This window comes from Glycine max, chromosome 9 (assembly GCF_000004515.6).
Source record: "Glycine max cultivar Williams 82 chromosome 9, Glycine_max_v4.0, whole genome shotgun sequence".
Lineage (NCBI taxonomy): Eukaryota > Viridiplantae > Streptophyta > Magnoliopsida > Fabales > Fabaceae > Glycine > Glycine max.
Genome location: NC_038245.2, coordinates 26060801 through 26081468, shown reverse-complemented (window position 1 = coordinate 26081468; position 20668 = coordinate 26060801). Strand labels below are relative to the sequence as shown.

The following is a 20668-nucleotide window of genomic DNA, read 5'->3' as shown; positions in this document are numbered from 1 at the left end:
TGGTGGTGGGGAGGGGGATTAATATCCTCCAGAAATTTGTGCTTTTTAATTTGGTGGGCCTCCTTCTGTTTGCACCCCTTGGACCTAACATAGACTTTCCACTCCCCTTCTTTCGTTGCTGTTTGGTGCTTTGGGCTGTCAATGGGGTGTATTGATTTAGTGGCTAAGGTGTGGTTAGTAAAGCCCAGTTCGATATGTTGCCCTGCCTCATTGGTTTGAATGTCATTTGATATTTTGGGTGATGACGGAGGCGTAATGGGGGTTACAGGTTTTGTTGGGCTGTTCATAGGGGTATGTGGAGATGTGGTTATGGTGTGGTTAGAAAAGCCCACCTCCGTAATTGGGCCACTTTCAAAATTATGAATATTGCTAGGCCCGATTGGGGTCATAGCTGCCCCACTGGGACTGTCAGGGTCATCTCCCCTTTGAGCAATGGGACTTTCCTTATCCATGCATGATGTTCCTCCCCTGATTGATGTCGGCTTTACTCTGATCACCTTTCCTTTCCTGTTTGGAGACTCTCGCGCCCTACCTCCCCCATCATGGTCCCCTGGGTCAACCTCGGAGTGCGCCCTAGGGTCTTGTTTCTTTCCTTTCTCCATTTCTGGCCTCGCGCAGATGCCGATGCTGGGTAGGTGAAGCCAGCTGTCCTTGTTATTATCGGTTGGATAGTCCATGAGGCTTGGACCATCGGGTAGCGGCTGGGACCAGTGGTCTTCGAGATGGACATCCCGGTCTCCGTCGAAGCCTTTCAACAGGTGCCGGAAGTCGGTGGTTGGCGCCATCGCCGCGCGCGATATGTCACTGTTGGTGTCGTCAGAATCGATCTCCTCCGTCGATTCTATGGCACTGCGACGGCGGGGGGCGCGCATTCCGACGTCGCTCGACCCTTCTTCGACGATGTGCACCGTGTGCGTCTCCCCTCCAATACAGACTGCAACTGAGTGGTGGAGTAGTGGTCTCCGTGGCGTTCTGATAAGGATTCGGGCTCTATCCATTCTCCTTAGTTCTTCAACATCGTCGTCAACCTCAATGAGGTCTCTGACTGCAGCCACCAATTTTCAAAGGTTCTCTACGTCCCAGACTTCAAGAGGGATGCCCCAGCATTGGACCCATACGAGTCTGTGGCCTGGCCTCATCGTCGGGTTCCATTTTTGGAGCGAATAGAACGGAGATGTTCCATGTTGGAGTTCTTCCGACATGATCTCCTCAGCTTTGGAGTCCAGTAGCCCAAGGAGGAGTACCATGTCGTCGCCGATGTATTTCAGCACAATGTTAACCCCTAACTCCCAGGGTATTTCTTTGTCAACTCTCTCGAACGCCCCCAGGTTTTTCAAATGGCCTACCCATGTGTCTGTGTACTTCCTCCTCTCCTTTTCTGATACTTCAAGGTGGAGCGACGAGTGGGATTCAACCATTGTGGGGTGTGAAGGTTGAAAGTTCCTTCTCAGTCCTGCGTCTGTTTTGTTGGTGGACACCACCTTCGCATATGTCATTGAAGGGTTCCAGTAACGCGTTCCAGTGTGTCCCCCATCCACCGCTTCAGTGTTGTGCCCTTCTGGCTTTGTGCCGTGTTTGACAGTGTGCTCCTCTAGTTTCGTCTTACCCCTCTTATACTTTGGGACATTGACATACAGCTTGAGTCCCCCAAGTATGATGTTATCGAGTTGCCTTTCTAATTTTCTTTCATCAGAGACCCCAAAATACCTTACGAAGCCATATCTTCTTCCTCCTTTATTCCTATGGTTGAGGATGAAGATCTCCCTTACATCTCCCCATCTCTTGAACTGAGCCCTGAGATCCTTCTCTGTTATGTGGTCAGGGAACCTTGTGAAGTAGAACGTGGTGATGTTTGCTTTTTCCCTCCAGTTTGCATGCTGATACCTTTGGGTTTGTCCTTGCCTTTTGGCGGCGTAGTGAGTTTTGGGATCCTCTCTCGGTCTCTCACCCTCCCTTTGTTTACCTCTCCCTCTCCTCACGGTGGTCCACTCTCCCTCCCTATCCCTCTCTATCACTGTTGCTCTCTCGGTCTCTCTCCCTCTATCTCTCTCTCTCATCCTACAGTCTGGCAGTTGTCACACTGTAACAAACTTTACTCAAAGGCAAGTTTTATCGTACAGCTATAATATATGGTAGTGAATGTTGAGCTTTAAAGGGACAACTTGAGAGAAAAGTTAGAGTAGCAAAAATGAGAATGTTAAAATGAATGTGTGGTCATACAAATACGGAATGATGTTATACAAGAGAAGATTGGTGTAGCATCCATTGAGGAAAATTATGACAGAAAATCGGCTAAGGTAATGAACTGGAAATCATGTCATAATACATGAAATCATGTCATAATACATGGTGGATGCGTGTTTATATAGGTTATTTAAATTAATTATACATAAATAAGGATATTCTGTTTTCTCAAAATCAAAGATTATGTTCCTATAAACCACTATTAATAATAGAATCAGAATATTAATTCTGAATTTCAACTGTACATTTCATTTCAAATTCCGTGTAAGGTTGAGTATAGAAACAAGATTATTAGCCTGTTTGGGAACATCGAGGACATTTGCAAGCTTGTTCAAAGATAGGGATGTTTGAAGTTGAATATTGCTTCATTGAATAACAGGGGCCTGAGATCCATTAGCAATGGTAATGTGTTGCTTTTCTACAAAATGTGAAGTAGGATGAGAAGTATGAGACAGAAAGTGTCATGTGATTAGAAGTAGAGCCAAGTATCTGTCTTCAGGAAGAGTACTAGAGACATTAAAAGAATTCTTACCTGTCCTAGTCAAAGAACAGTTGCTAGAAGGCTTACTAAGAAAGTTATTAAAGGACTTGTAGATGCTCCAGCTCTACTTTACTAAGTATGGGGACATTATTTTACAGAAGACAAGAATAAAAAACCCCTGGTACTCTTTTATATCAATATATTATTACTTTTGGCGGTTCAAAAAAGAAAATGGGGACATTATTTTCACCTTGTGGGATTGGAAGGACTTCTATCACAATGAGTCAGATGTTTAATTAGCACCTCTGTCAGGTATCCTTGAATCCTTCAATTCACTTGAGGACTTTTTTCTTTCCATGAAGCTTATAAATTACTATGTGTTCCTTAGTATGGCTCCATTCCTTAGTGTAACAATCTTCATGATTAGATTTTGTGGACGACTTCCCAAAAGCAAATGATCCTTTTATTGGACCCTTTTCAGAGGCTAAGGCTGACCATCAAGTGAATTGCCTCCTTCCAATATCATTGATCCAAAATACTTATGATAGAGAAAGGAGTTTTTCTTTTTCCAAAATCTAAACCCGAACAGGGTCATACTTAGAATTCAGGCCAAGGAGAATTTAAAAATTCCCAATTTCCCATCCTCATTGAACTCTATTAGGGCAAAAGGTCAATACTATGTATCATCCTTAAACTTTGATACTAATCTAGTTTGATCCACAAGCCATTTTTTAAAACCTTGCCTAGTAGGTAGACTTAATGTTGTTGGTCAGACCAAAGTTGGTCTAGGGGCAGTCTGGATGAGGTTGTTGGAGGCTAGGGAGGATGCTTGTTAGAGGGATCAACTTTGGGTGGTTGTCACCGGAAAAAGGGCTCACATGTCGGTATTGGACTGGTGTTTGGAGCTTACATTCCGAGAAAGAAGCAATGTGTGGAGACGCATCACGCATGTGGTGACAATTGGCATTGGGGTGGTGGGAGGTGGGTTGTCAACGAACAACGCTCTTGGTTGTGGGACACAGGAGCAAAAGGATGCGACAGTGATGAAGGCTGATACTGTTCCACTGCTGTGTTATCTTTCTTTTAATATTTTGTTTAGGTAGGCAACCTTATGTGGCCCTTTTTTCCCCTTTTATAATACCTGACTCTTGTTATTAACTTCTGTGTTTGGCATAAAGTTATGACTTTTAATTATTTATTGAGTGTCTTTAATTATGGGTAATTTTTTTTAGCATTTGTATATATGTAATATAAATTGTTTAATTATATCTATAAATTTCATAATAATAGTCATCTCACCAATAGCGGCTTTGGGTCATCCACTACATGTCGTGCTGCTATGCAAGATTGATGACTATGCTAAAATGACATTATTTGCAAGTATAAAATTAGTTTCAGGATGCAAAGTAGATAAATATCATCTTAAATGAGAATGAAAATGCTCAAGAATTCATGATGAGTATTCCTTGTAGTTTCTGTTGTAATTTTAAAATGGTTAGTTTCCTCTCTATTTTCAATTGTTGGGAACTAGGGAGGAGGTTTGAAATGCGATTGAGATTCAAAATTATGTTCTACATAGATGATGGAAAAGATAACTAATGTTCTTTTTTTTATTTGATTTAACTGAGCAATACTATTTTGTTTTTATTTGATGTTACTGAGCATTACTATTTTGGCTCTGAAAGCTAAAAGTTTCCCATTCTTATTGTTTGGGGATGTGATGGCTAATATAGGGTTTCACATACCCTGTTAGAACTCAATTTTTGGAGGATATTCTGGAAATGTCGGGCTACAGATTGACTCCTGACAATCAAATTGATGACTATGGTCAAGAAAGGATTTGGAAAATGAACAAACAGGCCCCAAGAAAGAGGAAAAGCCAAATTGCTTCTTCTGTAGAGGTATTTAAAGATTCTCAAGCTACAGTCACTCCATTCCTTGCAATGTATTTATTAAGTTCATTTTGGAAAAATATTACCAGGATGCATTACGAGCGGCTGATTTAAGTGATTATAGTCTGCAAACAAGGGAGTCTTTGTCTTGTTGGTATCCTGACTGTATTGGTTTTAACCTCATTCAATATATCTTGTGCAATATATGCGAGCATGAAAGACCAGGTGCTATTTTGGTTTTTATGATTGGATGGGATGATATAAATGCTCTGAAGGAGAAGCTCCTAACTCATCCTGTCTTGAGTGATCCTAGCCGAGTTTTATTGCTGATGTGCCATAGCTCAATGGACAGTTTGGAGCAGGTAATGGGTTATTGTACACTGTGTTTACTTACCAATCTGCACTTATTATCTGATTGTTAGGCATTCTGTTGCTGGAATACATATTATTATTTTGTTGTTGAAGAAAATAAGCATAATGATTGTGTCCCCTAGCAACATATTTACATAAAAGCAGTAATTTTTGTTTGCATTGTCAGATAATAAAGAAACTTGTGTTTACCATTGTAGAGTTGTGGTATTTAACCCTCATGCTTACAAGCAATTTCTTGATAAACTATATATTGTATATGCAGAGGTTAATATTTGAGGAACCTGAAGATGGAGTACGAAAAATAGTGCTAGCAACAAATATTGCTGAAACTAGTATCACAATAAATGATATTGTTTTTGTTCTTGACTGTGGGAAGGCGAAAAAATCATCATATGATGCACTGAACAACACGCCTTGTTTGCTTCCCACCTGGATCTCTAAGGTTTCAGTTCAACAAGTAAGGTTATGTTATCTTTAATGTCATTGGCAATAATGATATTGTGTTCCATATTACTTGAAAGCATTTTTTGCTTCTGGTGTCTGATATATTATAATGAGTTCATTTAGTCCAATTACTTTTTAATAGTAATTTTGGTAACAGTATCTTATCAGTTTAGTTGCCTGAGTGCTGTATGTATAGGAATACTGGCATTAGACTGGGTATGATATAATTACAAAAACAAGGCTAGGGACTAGTTGAGGGTCCTTTTTTTGGAAAATGGGGGAGGGACTGGCAAACACGACATTTTTATGTTACATGATTTTATGATTAATGTTTAAATCAAGTTATTCATTTAGAATTGAATAACTTGTGTTTACTGGAATGCTGGCATTATACTTATAGAACTATATGGTAAAATTCAATTACATAAAACAAGGCTATGGACTAATTGAATACCATATTTGTGCTAAATGATTATGGTTAATAGTTGGCTCTTTGTTTACATCAAGTTATTCAGTTAGAATTGATTTTATATTCTTTTGTAACCAATAATCTAGCTGATAATGTGTAGGTCGAGCTGTATTTTCCTCATGATATTTGGAAAGTGGACACTGCATCCTAATATATAACTTTGTTGCCATTTTCATCCAGTCCATATGAACTGGCTGACTATCAAGGTCAATTTCACATGACAATATGTGACATTTCACACATACTTTGGGATTTAATGCTTTGCCATTCTAGTGATTGGCTGTATGTGCATTCCACCTTTTGAATGTATCTGTTTGTTTGGCTAGCTTTCTACTTTTTCCCAGTGCTATGTGAATATGATCTATAGATGTTAAATCTTACAGAATTGGTGGAAATTGCCATCATCACATTGGGGTGCAATGTGCTGGTTTTTTAGGTATCAGTGAGGAAACTGCAATCAAACACAATGATCATGGTTCAAAAGTGCAATTACCTGTGAACCATGATCCTACATTAACTAAAACCATTTGACCTTTTAACGACTTTATTCTATCCTCCCACTAAATTCTTTTTTTTTTTCTCTAGAGAAGAGGAAGAGCTGGTCGTGTTCAACCAGGAGAATGTTATCATCTCTATCCTAGATGTGTATATGATTCTTTTGCAGAGCATCAATTACCTGAAATTTTGAGGATGCCCTTGCAATCTCTCTGTCTGCAAATAAAAAGTTTGAAACTAGGAAGTATATCTGAGTTCTTGTCTAGGGCTTTGCAGTCACCCGAGATACTTGCGGTAATGATAAATTCAATGCTCTAATTTTGTGTTATCATTTTATCTCCAATACATGCACATTTTTCTTTGTTGTTATCTTTGAAATACATTCACTAATTCATTTGGTATTGATTACTATATAGTTTGTCTCTCACGTTAGTTTACCTATTTTTTTCATAGGTGCAAAAAGCAATTGAATATTTAAAAACAATTGGAGCTTTGGATGAGAATGAGAATCTGACTATTCTAGGTTGGTTGACCATTATCCGGCATGAAAATCTGCTTACTGATTATTTTCCTTATAAAGTATAAAGCCCAATAGTTGGTCTGTCAATTGACAGGGCACAACTTGACAATGCTTCCCATGGAACCCAAACTTGGCAAGATGCTTATATTTGGTGTTATCTTCAATTGCCTGGATCCCATATTAACTATTGTTGCTGGCCTTAGTGTTAGAGATCCTTTTCTAACACCTTTGGATAAAAAAGATGTAAGTTTTTTCTGTTTTAAATGACTGCAATATTATTGGAATTGAGAACAGACTGAACTTAATTGTTAAAAGATTTGCTTGAGGGATGAAGATTGCCTAAGTCATTATAAGGAGTATTTTGGTTATATACTGGTAGGCTGTATAGTAAAAAGATAAAACCTGGAAGGCATATATTTGAAGAAATAACTGCAACCAAAGGAATTATGGCAGTTAGAAGTTAGACTGAGTGCAATTTACAAAAGGAAAATAATTCGGCTAATTACTTTAATTCTATTTCTCTGGTTTAGAATGTATGTTAGCTACTTGGTGAGTTGAAGAATCACTAAATTATCCAGTTTCCTACTTCCCCTCTCAAGTTGGAGCAGATATGTCAAAGGTATCTAGCTTGTTGAAAATATATCTTGGTCCTTGAAGAGCCTTGCTGAGCAATGTTTTAAATCCCAGATAGTGGCCAACCCCAAAAACAGTATTGTATTTTTTTTAATATAGTTTATATGATGTAAATTATATACATATAATTTTATATAACATAAACTCTTCTCATAATCATGCATTAGATGAATTAAATATGTAACAGAAACTCTATTCACAACATCATACATATAGCAACTCCCTTAACAGAAACAGAGTCATACAAATTTAAACTAGCAAGTCTCTCCACATTAGCCAAAGTATGATTCATGACATTCATTATTAACAACAAAAAGTCATGGGTGTTCATAGGTGTCTTAAACAAAACATGGAAGTCAATACCAACCAAATACAAGTTTCCAGTCTCCTAGATTAGATAAGAAATAGGAATCATCAATGATCTTCTAAATCCAAATCTTCTTCGTTATCATTATCACTACTGTGACAGCTGTAGATTGCTTCCTCTTCCTCCTCTTGGACAGTTTAATCAATTTGAAATGCTTGGGTTGAAGGTGCAGCAGCAGCAGCACCTATCCCTTGTCTTGCTCGCTGCCTAGTGTAACCCAAGTCTCACGCACACCAGCTAAATTGGCAACATCTCCCAAAGTCAAGTTGATGTCAATGCCATCATTAAAAACCAAATCATCTTTGGCGCCCTTGCCATCTCCTCCAAATTCTCCCACTAGCCATTACTTCAATCAATATCATCTAGGAGGATGGGATCAATGACATCACGAGTGTCTAAGCGTTGCCCAAGAGCTTGGTTATATTTAATATAAACCAAGACTTGGAACTTATGGTGCTCAATCTTACTTTTCTTCTTCTAGTGAATCTATATTATAATTAGAAAAATGTTAGTTTCACCATCACTGTACGAAAACTCTATATAAGTCTTTTAATATTAACTTACATGCTCAGAAGTTCTCCAATTACATTTGCATCCTGATGAACTAGAAGTCAAGTTCAATACTTTAATAGCAAGCTTTTGAAGATTTGGAGCATGCAATCCATAGTTCCTCCACCACTCAGCCGTAATACGTGAATTGTGATGAGATTAAATTTATAAAAGAGAAAATATAGTTTCACAGTTACCAGGAACCAATGTACTCCTTTTCCTTGTGGCCAATTTATATCCAAAGAGGATATAGATGAAGGGCAATGTTTGGTTATAGATGAAGCCAACAAGACTAGTGCCTCTTTGAATTGCTTTTTAAACTTTAGCCATCTTCCCAATGTCTTTTAGCATCAAATCTAGGCAATGGGCAACACATGGAGTCCAAAACAAACGCTTCCTCTTGGCTTCAAACTTTGTCGTTTGTTCTTCGATTCCTTTTCCTCCAGATGACCCAATTGAGTGAGGCGGAGTGTGAGGTGTTTCTTGGGACAATCACAACTCCATCCATTGCATTTCTTCTAGCATTCACTGAAAAGAGGCCTGTCCATCTGCTACTTTCTTCACTGTGACTTCTTTCCATCCACGACAGCGTTATTAATTGTTTGACGCTTGGGCATGTACTCTCCCTTACTTAAATCTGGCAAGTTGGACCAATTTTCAGAAACCAGAATTAAAACACAGTAGAAATTGGATAATATTGAAGATTGAAGATGATGTATTAAAGAAGAAACTGCAATACCCACCCCAGAGCAATGCTCCTTTCCACTGCCCACAAAATGTAAAAATTGTAAAGCTGCTTCTACCCCACTAATTTCCTTTTTTACCCCGTCTGCCTGATCCTTTTTTTCTTTTTTATTTCTAGTATAAGTCTTCCTAACCCATGACTAAGTTGGACTGGGTCAACTACATCCTGAGCCCTAACACATTTTCACCCATGCTTCTTACTCAAACAGTTTCATTCATTCTCTAAAATATTATCTCCTTTGGTTTCAACTTTCAAATATAATATTCCTGACCAATATTGAAAGCAACATGTATTGACAGTATTGTAGCCCATTTTCTTTTTCAAGTTATTGCTTGATGACTTCATTATGATGATTCATTTATTTATTTGATTTATCTAGTTTATTTATCAAAGCTTGCAGAGGCAGCAAAGTCTCAATTTTCCCAAGATTACAGTGACCATCTTGCCATTGTGAGGGCCTATGAGGGATGGAAGGATGCTGAAAAAGACCTTAATGGACATGAATATTGCTGGAAAAATTTTCTTTCTGCTCAATCCATGAGAGTTATTGATGCTCTTCGAATGGAATTCTTATCCCTGCTCAAAGATATTGGGTTAGTTGATAGCAATACGAGCAGCTGCAATGCTTGGAGCTATGATATGTATCTCATACGAGCAGCTGTTTGCTATGGCCTATATCCTGGAATTTGCTCGGTTGTGGTATGTTCTTCAACATTGCGTACATGTTACATTTATTGTAGATCCCACTAGGGTCCATATTGTATACTCAGTACATACTTTTGTCATGGGTAAATATGGCGTAATTTCATTTGCAGCATAAGGATACGTCATTTTCTCTAAAAACAATGGAGGATGGCCAAGTGCTCCTACATTCGGTTAGTCCATTCAAATCATTATAATTTACTTCTGGTATTGAAACTGAATAATTACTCGAGTTTTATAAGCTATCTTTTGATTTTGTTTGTTTGTTTGTTTTGACCTCAACCCACATTTATTTTATTTGACTAGAATTCAGTGAATGCTCGGGAAACTAGAATTCCATATCCATGGGTAGTTTTTAATGAGAAGATAAAAGTGAACTCTGTATTTCTTCGTGACTCAACAGCTGTGCCTGATTCAGTGGTGCTTCTTTTGGGTGGAAGCATCTCAAAAGGAGATACGGTAAGTTCCTTCTGATTTTTTTATTGGTTATAATGTTTAGTCTTGTCTATAAAATGTTATAGTTTGAAATTACCCTCTAGTTTTTAATGCTTTGTTGATTTACTGGAATTTCAATCTTTTTTGCAGGATGGTCACTTGAAAATGTCAGGAGGATATTTGGAGTTTTTTATGAAACCTGCTGTTGCTAACATGTACCAGAGTATAAGGAAAGAACTTGACAACCTTATTCGGAGTAAAGTACGTGCAGATTAATTTCATGCTCCTACCAACTTCCCCTTGATAATTGAGTCATGAAACTGCAAGAGAAAAGAGAAACTATTGAAAGTGGAAGTGTGACATGTTTGTCATTGTTCTTTCAAAAACCAATAGAGTTTGCTTAACAAGATTAAACAGCTATGCAATATTTTTATAAAAAAAAAAAACCTAAAGATTCAACTACAATCACTAAGTAACTAAGAAGTAAACTCAAATTCAGAGTTTTTGAAATAAATTACAACATATCTTGTTAATATCAATTTCAGAGTATTTAGTCTTTATGCTTCCCTTTTCCTTCTTATTAGTGGGTTTGAGCCAATTAGAAAAGAGATGATTGAAAAGAGAAGAGTGAGAGAGAGAGAGAGAGAGAATTTGTGAGACATATGAATTCTAATATCTCGTGCTAAAAAGCGTGGAGGTTCGAGTCCTCTTCAGGGCATAATATTGAGCTCTCTTATTGAATTAGAATAAGTTCTGCAGCGAATCACGAAATCTTGGTGATCTTCTCTATCGAATGAATGAGTAATCTGTTTTGAAATCGTCCGCACTGTACCCTCCCCAAAGAGTATATGCTTCAACAAAAATCGCATGGGTAGATTTGATACAATCAAAACCTCTGGTAAAATACCCACACGTAACCCAGCAGGCGGATAAAGTACATTAAATAATCCGTTTTAGGAATTGGCTACTTATATTCCCACTGTTTTCAGTTACACTGTAGTTTTTATAGACCTGTGAGACTTGCAGAGCAAGCTACACAGTCTTGTAAAAGAAGATTCTAAGGCTTGCACAGCAAGCTTCTCGTTAGTTAGGCACCAACTGGATTAACTAACTTACATACTCTAACTACTCTGAACTGAGTACAATACTCACATAGGGATGCAATTTGAGATTGCTCTCAAATTGCATCCCTATGTGAGTATTGCTCAACAAGGTTACTGACTAATATTTAAAAGTTCAGAGAAAAGCTAGCCCAACTATCAAAAGAATTACTAAAAATTAAACTGTTGTGACAACTCATTTTCTAAGATTGATGTTTATTTTTGAAAAGTTGCATAATTTCCTGATGCAACTTATTAGGAAAAACCCAAGTCTCACATTGGCTAGAAATAGTGTCAAGATAGAGTATATAAGTGAAGGGAAACTTTCATCCTATGAGTTAGCTTTTGGGGTTGAGTTAGTCCAAAATCCACATTCTAAGATGATATCAGAGTCTATCCTAGATCCATTCAAAGGGCCATGCACCAAGCCCAAAAGTGCTGGACGTGAAGGGGTGTATTGGGAAAAATCCAAGTCCCACATTGGCTAGAGATAGTGCTAAGATAGAGTATATAAGTGGAGGGCAACCCTCATCCTATGAGTTAGCTTTTGTGGTTGAGTTAGGCCCAAACTCACATTTTAAGACAACAGGCTTAGGATGTAGCATCTTCTTTTGGTGTTTTTTGTTGGATCAACCTGCATTGTGATTTCTATTTTAAATTACTGTTTGCAGCTACAGTTTCCGCTGATGAGCATATACTCATTCCATGAGCTCTTATTTGCTATACGGTTGCTGATTTGCAATGATAAATGTGAAGGAAGATTTGTATTTAGTTGCCAGCTCCTTAAACCATCAATGATGGCATTGCAACAAGCATCGGTTTCAAGAACAGACAGTGGACCCGGGGGTGATAATTCTAAAAGTCAGCTTCAAACGTTGCTCACACGAGCTGGATATGGTGCACCCTTCTACAGCACTAAGCAATTGAAGAATAATCAGTTTCAGGCTACCGTTGAGTTTAATGGAGTGCAGATAATGGGCCAACCCTATATCAACAAGAAGAATGCAGAAAAAGATGCTGCGGCTGAGGCACTTCAGTGGCTTATGGGTAGAAGAGAAACAGGGAATGAGGATATCAATCACATGACAATGTTGCTGAAGAAAAGTAAGAAAGATCATAATTGAGAATTCAAATATGATGATGAGCTTTATGGGACGTTATGAAGGATCATACTTTATATAAATCTTGAGTTAACAAACTCCACTGCATCTTCAGTGCACCATCGTCAGGTCCACAAGGTCAGCTTTGTTCCCAGCTTACATGATCACAATGGACTGATGGCCTTTTAGTTATGTCACAGACCAGCATGGTCCCTCCTAATGCACCTCTATTGTATGCTCTTGTTATGACCCTTACCTATACAAGAAAATTTACAGGTATATAATATCTTAAATTTGTGAGAATGTATCTGCACCAAAATGATCAAGTATTGTCAGCATATTTAACCAATAAGTTTTTCTTTTTTAAAAAAGAAAAATCTGTAATTCTGCTATCATTAATGCACTTTTTTCTAAATTAATGGAATTCTAGTGAAGTTTTCATACTTGGGGCCTGGGCATAGTCTGTTTGTAGAGAGGGCTTAATGTTAAGAAGCATTACATTCTCCCAAAACTGTTTGCTATCTCATTACAACCCCTTGTAGAATATTGGCTTAATGCACTTTTTGGCCTCCCCAGGTATTGTAATTGTGCGATTTGATTCCTCAAGTTTCAATTGCTCAAATTGGGTCCTCACTCCTCAAAGTATCACAAATTAACAAATATATGATTTTGGTCCCTCTTTTAGTCTTCCATTAAATATTTAACATATTTTCTGACATGACACTGAATGATGATGTGACGGCTAGCATGTTGCCTAATACATGTTGACGTGGCTTAATTGTATTTTTGGTCCCTTACAATTGTGATATCCAAGGGACTAAAAATGTAATTAACCACATTAACATGTCAGCAAACATGTTAGTTGTCACATCATTGACATGTCATCATCAGCAAATCTCAAATCATAAATATTTAACAAAAGATTGACAGAGAGGCCAAAATCTCACAATTGTGTTGCATGGAGGACCCAGTGCAATTGAAACCTCTGGGATCAAAATTGCACAATTATGATACCTAGGATCGAAAGCATAGTTAAGCCTAGATATCAACTCCTGAACTTTTATTGCTTTTTTCCTGTAATTTTTAATGCATAAGAAATAGGTGACTATGCCTTGATGTATTTTACTTTTACATCTATGCCATATAATTGAGTCTGGTTAAAATTGACGGTGGGATTTCCTCTGGGTTCACTGCATTATAATTGACGGTGCTTTCTTGATTGAACATTCATATATAGTGGCTTGAGTTTTTACGCTCTTTAGTGTTATTTCTATGTATGCACATTACATTGCATATCTGTAAACTGCAGGATGAATATCATCCTTAATCTACATATATGTAGTGGAGAAAGAAATCTTAAGCTATTCTGTCTCAAGAATTATATTCTGGACAAAGAACTCTGAGATTTCTGTCCTTTATATCTACTTTCATACAACACCATGGCATTCTGTGATTAACAAAGTGATGTCTATTTTTTTTGCCCAAACTCACTATTATCTCCTGTATTTTCTTTTCTTTAACCTTCGTTGGCTGTCTGTTTCCCAACTTTACTTGCATCCTGGGAAGGACTGTTTGTCTTTGTCAATTATTTACAATAAAGGAAAGCAATTCCTTGATTTAGTGACAAAATTATGTAATTTCATGCATCACTTAATCATTTTGTTTTCATTCTCTGTATTTTTCGTTATTATAATAATTGTGTATTGCTTTGCAGATTTGCAAAGAAACTGTTGAGGCAGAAGTGTAGATTGCTGATACCCACTTATATCTTTGGCCAAGGTGATCGATCGAAAATTGATGGATTGAGTAATGGGGGCTCACTCTTGATGTAAATATGTTAACTTTTGTTTTTTTGTACTTTGATCCATTATGGTCGCATTATGCTTGTACTACTTTTATAAGCTGGAAACGTTACAATAGTGTATATTCTCAACAAATCAAGATAGAAAAATTATTTGATACATTATAAGAGTGATTATTTATTGTTTCTTCTAAGGAAAAAGTAGTTTTATTTTTCACAAGTAGCATCAGCTCTTAACCTGAAAGGATATATGCCGTTCGTTTTTATTTTTTGTACTGAAATTAATTACCACATCCTCATGCCCTTCTTTTGTTGTTATTTGATGTAACTAATTGTGCCTCTGATTAACCTATCCCATTTTATGATATGCTTTAAAAAAGAATTTAACATGTATACATCAACAATCTAGAACTGTTTTATATGGTCATTTAATCATAAATCAGAGGGCGAGCCCTGGTGCAGCGGTAAAGTTGTGCCTTGGTGACTTGTTGGTCATGGGTTCGAATCCGGAAACAGCCTCTTTGCATATGCAAAGGTAAGGCTGCGTACAACATCCCTCCCCCATACCTTCGCATAGCGAAGAGCCTCCGGGCAATGGGGTACGAAGTTTATTTAATCATAAATCACCGTTTGAATTAGTTTAAGATAATTAGTTTAAAAGTCAATAAACTTATCGTACATGTTGAGTTATGATTTGATGAGTATTCAAAATATTTTAGACGGTCAGTATATAATCTTTTTACTCTTAAAATAATGAAGTGATTGTATATGAATTTTTCAAATTGCTGCACTTTTGAGGTTGCCATTATGCTTCCATATATGTATGTATGTATGTGTGTGTGTAGGAGTAATGTTCAAACTATATTGTTTGTATTACAAAGAGTTAAAATTTTATTTTTTCATATCCAAGAAATTTAGTAACATATAACCTTATGGAAACATTTCTATGGAATCATATGATGGCAAAGATACTAGAGGATGAACCAATTATGTTGCATATTTTATGTTTATTTTCACGCATTTCTTTTAGATCCAACTCATCATCATCATCATCATCATCATCATCCTCAAACAACTCTTCAAGAAACATCAATTTGCTTAATGAGCAAGAAAACCAGACCCACAAGGTCGCACCTAAACACAATCTCTTCGATAAGGAGATATAAATCAAAATATGGATGACTGGAACATTCCAGAAATCCCTCAGGACATATTGTATGTTCCTGAGACAATTAAAGACAAACATAATTTTGACTACATAATCAAAACTGTAGAAAATAATATTCCTCTAGGACAAGATATAGTGGAAGAATTTCATTTACTTTCCAAAAATTCAATTTATGAACACAGTCGAAAATAAAAATACCTACACATAGGATGTGTACAAGTAGCCATCAAGCCCTTAATTCATATAGGCATAGATGCTGCAGTATTAATGTGCCTTAGAGACATTAGGCATAACAAATTCGAGAATTCCTTAATAGGAATAGTAGAAACAAGCCTAGGACAAGGTCCGATTTATTTCAATTGCTATCCAAACAAAACAGTGAGTCTGATGGACAGAAACATACTTGACTCTCTGTTCTTAAACATCCACTTTCATGGGCTTGACATGAAAGAAGGATCAATTCCAGCAGCATTAATCTATAGGATTCAGTACAAGGTCATGAATACTTGTGCTTCAAGAGTCCTTCTAAAACCACAAAAAAGAGAGACAACCTTGTTTATCACCGATATGACAAAGGCCAATGTTTTTCTCCCAAGAACCATAAAATGGGATGAAGTAACTCTTCCCGAAAAATGGGTCATTGACAAGGTCACACCGTCAGTTCCCCGACCTGCTCCAACCATAGAACAAATCAAGCAAGATAACTCCGGTAAGGTAGAAATAAACTTTAATAGGAGAAATTCTTTTTCATCAAGAATAGAAGCCTCTAGTCTGAATATAAGTTAGCAAGAAGGTCTTTTTCGGTGAGATCCCGATCAATCCCAGTAGGATTAAACAGATCTGAGTCACACAACCAATTTCCTACTATAAACCTCCAAGGTTTAGATACAACTTCTAGTATACCTAGAACAACATTCAACCAAGAACAAGAAGACGACCAAAAGTCGATCCAATCTCCAACTTACTCCTCTATGCATGAACCTTATGATGTTATCTGACAACTTTAGCATTGATAAGGATACCCTTAGAAAAGACTTTTATTCTCCTGAGAATCAACCTCAAAGGAGATGGTTTTTTCAACATTTTAAGGATTCAAACAGAAAACAAATCCAAGACAAATTCATATTTTGTGAATTTGTCGAAAGAGTCAAAATCAATGTTCTTTTCTTTGATTGGTTTCATGCCTATACCATTAGAGAATACATAGATTACCCGTGGAAACAAGATATCATAGGTGATCCAACAACCAACGCTATTACCAATTGGCAAATCAAAGATGGTGAGTTCATCCAATCGAAATTACCTCCCACAACACAATACCGACTACCAAAGGTCAAGGATAGTCATGATAAACCTGTCATGGCCACTCCTTTTAAGACAAAGGATGTCAACAAAGAGGTAACTTCCAAAGATATCAAAAGCCTAATGGAACAGATAAATTATACCAATAAATATCTGCAAGTTTTAGGAGAGTCTATCAAAACCAAGACAATTCCTAAACAAAAATCTCCTGAAGAACCTCCATCAAATATCCCCATAGAAAAATCTTTATTCAAACCTTTCAAGATTAGCGACAATGCTAAACAAAAAATTAGGGAACTAAGGAAACACAAGTCCCTTATAGAAGGAGTAGGTGACAATAATAGTGAATTATTAAACAAGCTTGATAGTTTACTTCGAGTCATCCCTGAAACTCCCCAACCTTCAGAAAGAACGTCAAAAATGGTAACAAGAAGTACCTCCAAATTAATTAATGTTATTAATGAAGATAGTGACCAAAACTCAGAAAACACAACTGATGTAGGTTCAGTATCGGAAAAATACATTAATCCTATAAATTTCAAACACTGGAAAACACCCTCCAAACTGTATTATCAATGACCAACTGCCCCTGACCTTTTGCTAGAAGAAATAGGAGAAAGTAACTTCAAAATTTTTAGTGCAAATAACATCTATGAGTGGAATATAGATGTCCAAACGGAGTACAACATCATGAATACACTCCAACATATGACCATGGTAGCCATGGCTTACGAAACATCTCATGAATGTCCGGAGGAAACGATTATTGATATCTTAGTAGCAGGATTCTTCGGACAACTAAAAGGATGGTGGGATAATTATCTCACTAATGATGAAAAGTAAAAAATTTACAGCGTAATCAAAACGGATCTCAATGAAAAAGTCATTACTAATGACGATAATAAAGAGAATTCCTGACGCTGTTAACACACTTATTTTTACAATAGCCCAACATTTTATTGGAGACCCGTCCCTTTGGAAGGATAGGTCTGCAAAATTATTATTAAATCTTAAGTGTAGAACTTTAGCAGATTTTAGGTGGTATAGAGATACCTTCCTAACTACAGTTTACACCATGGAAGATAGCCAACAACCTTTCTGGAAAGAAAAATTTCTAGCCGGTCTTCCAAGATCATTAGGAGATAAGGTTAGAGATAAAATTCGTAGCCAATCTGTCAATGGAGACATTACATATGAGAGTTTAACTTATGGTCAATTGATCTCTTATGTCCAGAAAGTAGCCTTAAAAATCTGTCAAGACAACAAGATACAAAGACAATTAGCTAAAGAGAAGGCCCAAACAAAGAGAGATTTAGGATCTTTCTGTGAACAATTTGGACTACCAGCCTGTCCAAAACAAAAGAAAAAACAAAACCTTAGGAAAGAATCCCATGAAAATAAAACTGTCCACAAAAAGAGATTTCCAAGAAGGAGATACTCACACAAACCCTCGACTAGTAAAGAAACGAAAACTCCTAAACCAAAAATAAAACCGAAAATAACATGTTACAACTGTGGAAAACAATGCCGCATTAGCAAATATTGTAGGTTAAATAAAAAATTGAGAAATCTTAACCTAGAACCAGCCATTGAAGAGCAGATTAATAATTTGCTCATTGAAACCTCAGAGGAAGAAACAAAAACTTCTTCCTCCACATCCTCTGAGGAAAACCTTAACATAATCCAACAAGATGACCAACCATCATCTACGGACGATGATGAGAGGCACATCAATACCCTGACAAGAGAACAAGATCTCTTGTTTGAGACAATCAATTCCATATCAGATCCCCAGAAAAGAACATTTTTCTGGAAAAATTAAAGAAAACTCTGGAAACCAAACCCAGACAAAAAGATTTTATTACAAATAACAAATTCGACGTTAGTAACATATTCAAAAAATTAGAAAATACTTCGGCAAAACCAACAAAAATGCATGATCTCCAAATAGAGATTAATAATTTAAAAAGAGAAGTTAAGGAACTTCGTCAACAATAGAAAATTCATCAGATGATCCTTTCTCAATTTGAAGAAAATAGTGATTATGAGGATATCCATGAGAATACCGAAAAGGGTGAAGAAAATGAAACTGAAAATCTCGAAGATGAAATGTTTATGGGATTAATCAATAAGATTAAAATCCAAAAATTTTACATAAACATTAGAATCATTATTAATGATTTCGTCTTAGACACTATGGCCCTATTTGACATAGAGGTTGATTCAAATTACATTTTGGAAGGATTAGTTCCTACAAAATTCTTTGAGAAAACTTCAGAAAAATTGAGCACAACAAATGACTCAAAATTAAAAATAAATTACAAGTTATCTAGCACAATTATTGAAAACTAAGGCCTTAGGATTAACACAAACTTTCTTCTGGTAAAAAACCTTAAGAATGAAGTAATCCTAGGTACTCCCTTCATTAGAGCTCTTTTTCCCATTCAAATATCTAAAGAAGGAATGACTACAACTCATTTAGGAAGAAAAATAATATTCAATTTTTCTACTAAATCAATCTCCAGAAACATAAATCTCATAGAAAATAAAATCAGCCAAATCAACTTCTTAAAAGAAGAAGTATCCTTTAATAATATTCAAATACAATTAGAAAAACCCCAAATAAAAGAGAGAATCCAATCCTTATCAATATATTGAATCAACCATTTGTTCCGATTTGCCACATGCATTCTGGAACAGAAGAAAACGTATTGTCAATCTCCCGTATGAGAAAGACTTCAAGGAAAAACAAATTCCCACAAAAGCTAGGCCGATTCAAATGAATGAAGAACTTTTTCAATATTGTCAAAAGGAAATCAAGGATTTACTTGACAAAGGCCTGATCTGAAAAGCCAAAAGCTCATGGTCTTGTGCGGCTCTCTATGTCAACAAACAAGCAGAGCTTGAGAGGGGTATGCCTTGTTTAGTTATAAATTACAAACCGCTAAACCAAGCCCTGCAATGGATTAGGTATCCCATTCCTAATAAAAAAGATTTACTCAATAGACTAAACTCTGCAAAAATATTTTCCAAATTTGAAATGAAATCTGGATTTTGGCAAATTTGGATCCAAGAATCGGATAGGTACAAAACTGCCTCCACAGTACCTTTCGGACAATATGAATGGAATGTTATGTCATTCAGTCTGAAGAACGCCCCTTCAGAATTCCAAAAAATTATGAATGATATTTTCAATCCTTACTCAAAATTTGTCATTGTCTATATAGATGATGTCTTAATTTTTTCTCAAAATATTGACCATTACATGATAGGTTGAAGAAAAATTCACCTCCATGTCATTAAACAAAATGGTCTAGCAGTCTCTAAATCAAAGATTAATCTTTTCCAAACAAAAATAAGATTCCTTGGTCATTATATATATCAAGGAACAATTATTCCAATTGATCGGTCAATAGAATTTGCTACCGAATTCCCCAACCAAATTTTAGACAAAACCTAGTTACAACGATTTCTTGGTTGTCTAAATTATGTAGGTGATTTTGTTCCATATTTAAACAATATTGTCAAACCATTACATGATAGGTTGAAGAAAAATTCACCTCCATGGTTTGACATCCATACTCAAACAGTCCAACATATCAAATTAAAAGTCCAATCCATAAAATGCATGTATCTCCCAATTCCTCAGGCATTCAAAATTGTTGAAACAAATGCATCTGATATAGGTTATGGAGGCATACTCAAGCAAAGAATCCATAACCAAGAACATGTGATTGCATACACTTCAAAACATTGGAATCCTGCACAATTGAAATATTCAACTGCAAAAAAGGAAGTTTTAGCAATTGTTTTGAGTATTTCAAAATTCCAATCTGATTTACTAAATCA

The 20668-nt window shown here is 36.4% G+C and overlaps 1 protein-coding gene across 5 annotated transcripts in view; it reads left to right on the top strand.

Annotated features, from left to right (window-relative positions):
- LOC100808902 (DExH-box ATP-dependent RNA helicase DExH5, mitochondrial) overlaps nucleotides 1-14530 on the top strand; it is a 42310-nt gene extending 27780 nt beyond the window's left edge. For 4 of the 5 annotated variants that reach the window (XM_026123745.2, XM_014762097.3, XM_041005437.1 and 1 more), the window contains 12 exons: nucleotides 4459-4626; nucleotides 4707-4979; nucleotides 5252-5446; nucleotides 6488-6691; nucleotides 6851-6920; nucleotides 7012-7160; nucleotides 9605-9910; nucleotides 10027-10086; nucleotides 10220-10372; nucleotides 10499-10609; nucleotides 12120-12824; nucleotides 14263-14530. In XM_026123745.2, the coding sequence (XP_025979530.1) occupies nucleotides 4459-4626; nucleotides 4707-4979; nucleotides 5252-5446; nucleotides 6488-6691; nucleotides 6851-6920; nucleotides 7012-7160; nucleotides 9605-9910; nucleotides 10027-10086; nucleotides 10220-10372; nucleotides 10499-10609; nucleotides 12120-12572 (2142 nt within the window). In that variant the 3' untranslated portion in view covers nucleotides 12573-12824; nucleotides 14263-14530. The remainder of the gene's footprint in view (nucleotides 1-4458; nucleotides 4627-4706; nucleotides 4980-5251; nucleotides 5447-6487; nucleotides 6692-6850; nucleotides 6921-7011; nucleotides 7161-9604; nucleotides 9911-10026; nucleotides 10087-10219; nucleotides 10373-10498; nucleotides 10610-12119; nucleotides 12825-14262) is intronic. The other variant, XM_006587160.4, reaches the window with a different exon arrangement.
- Nucleotides 14531-20668: the final 6138 nt, after the last annotated feature.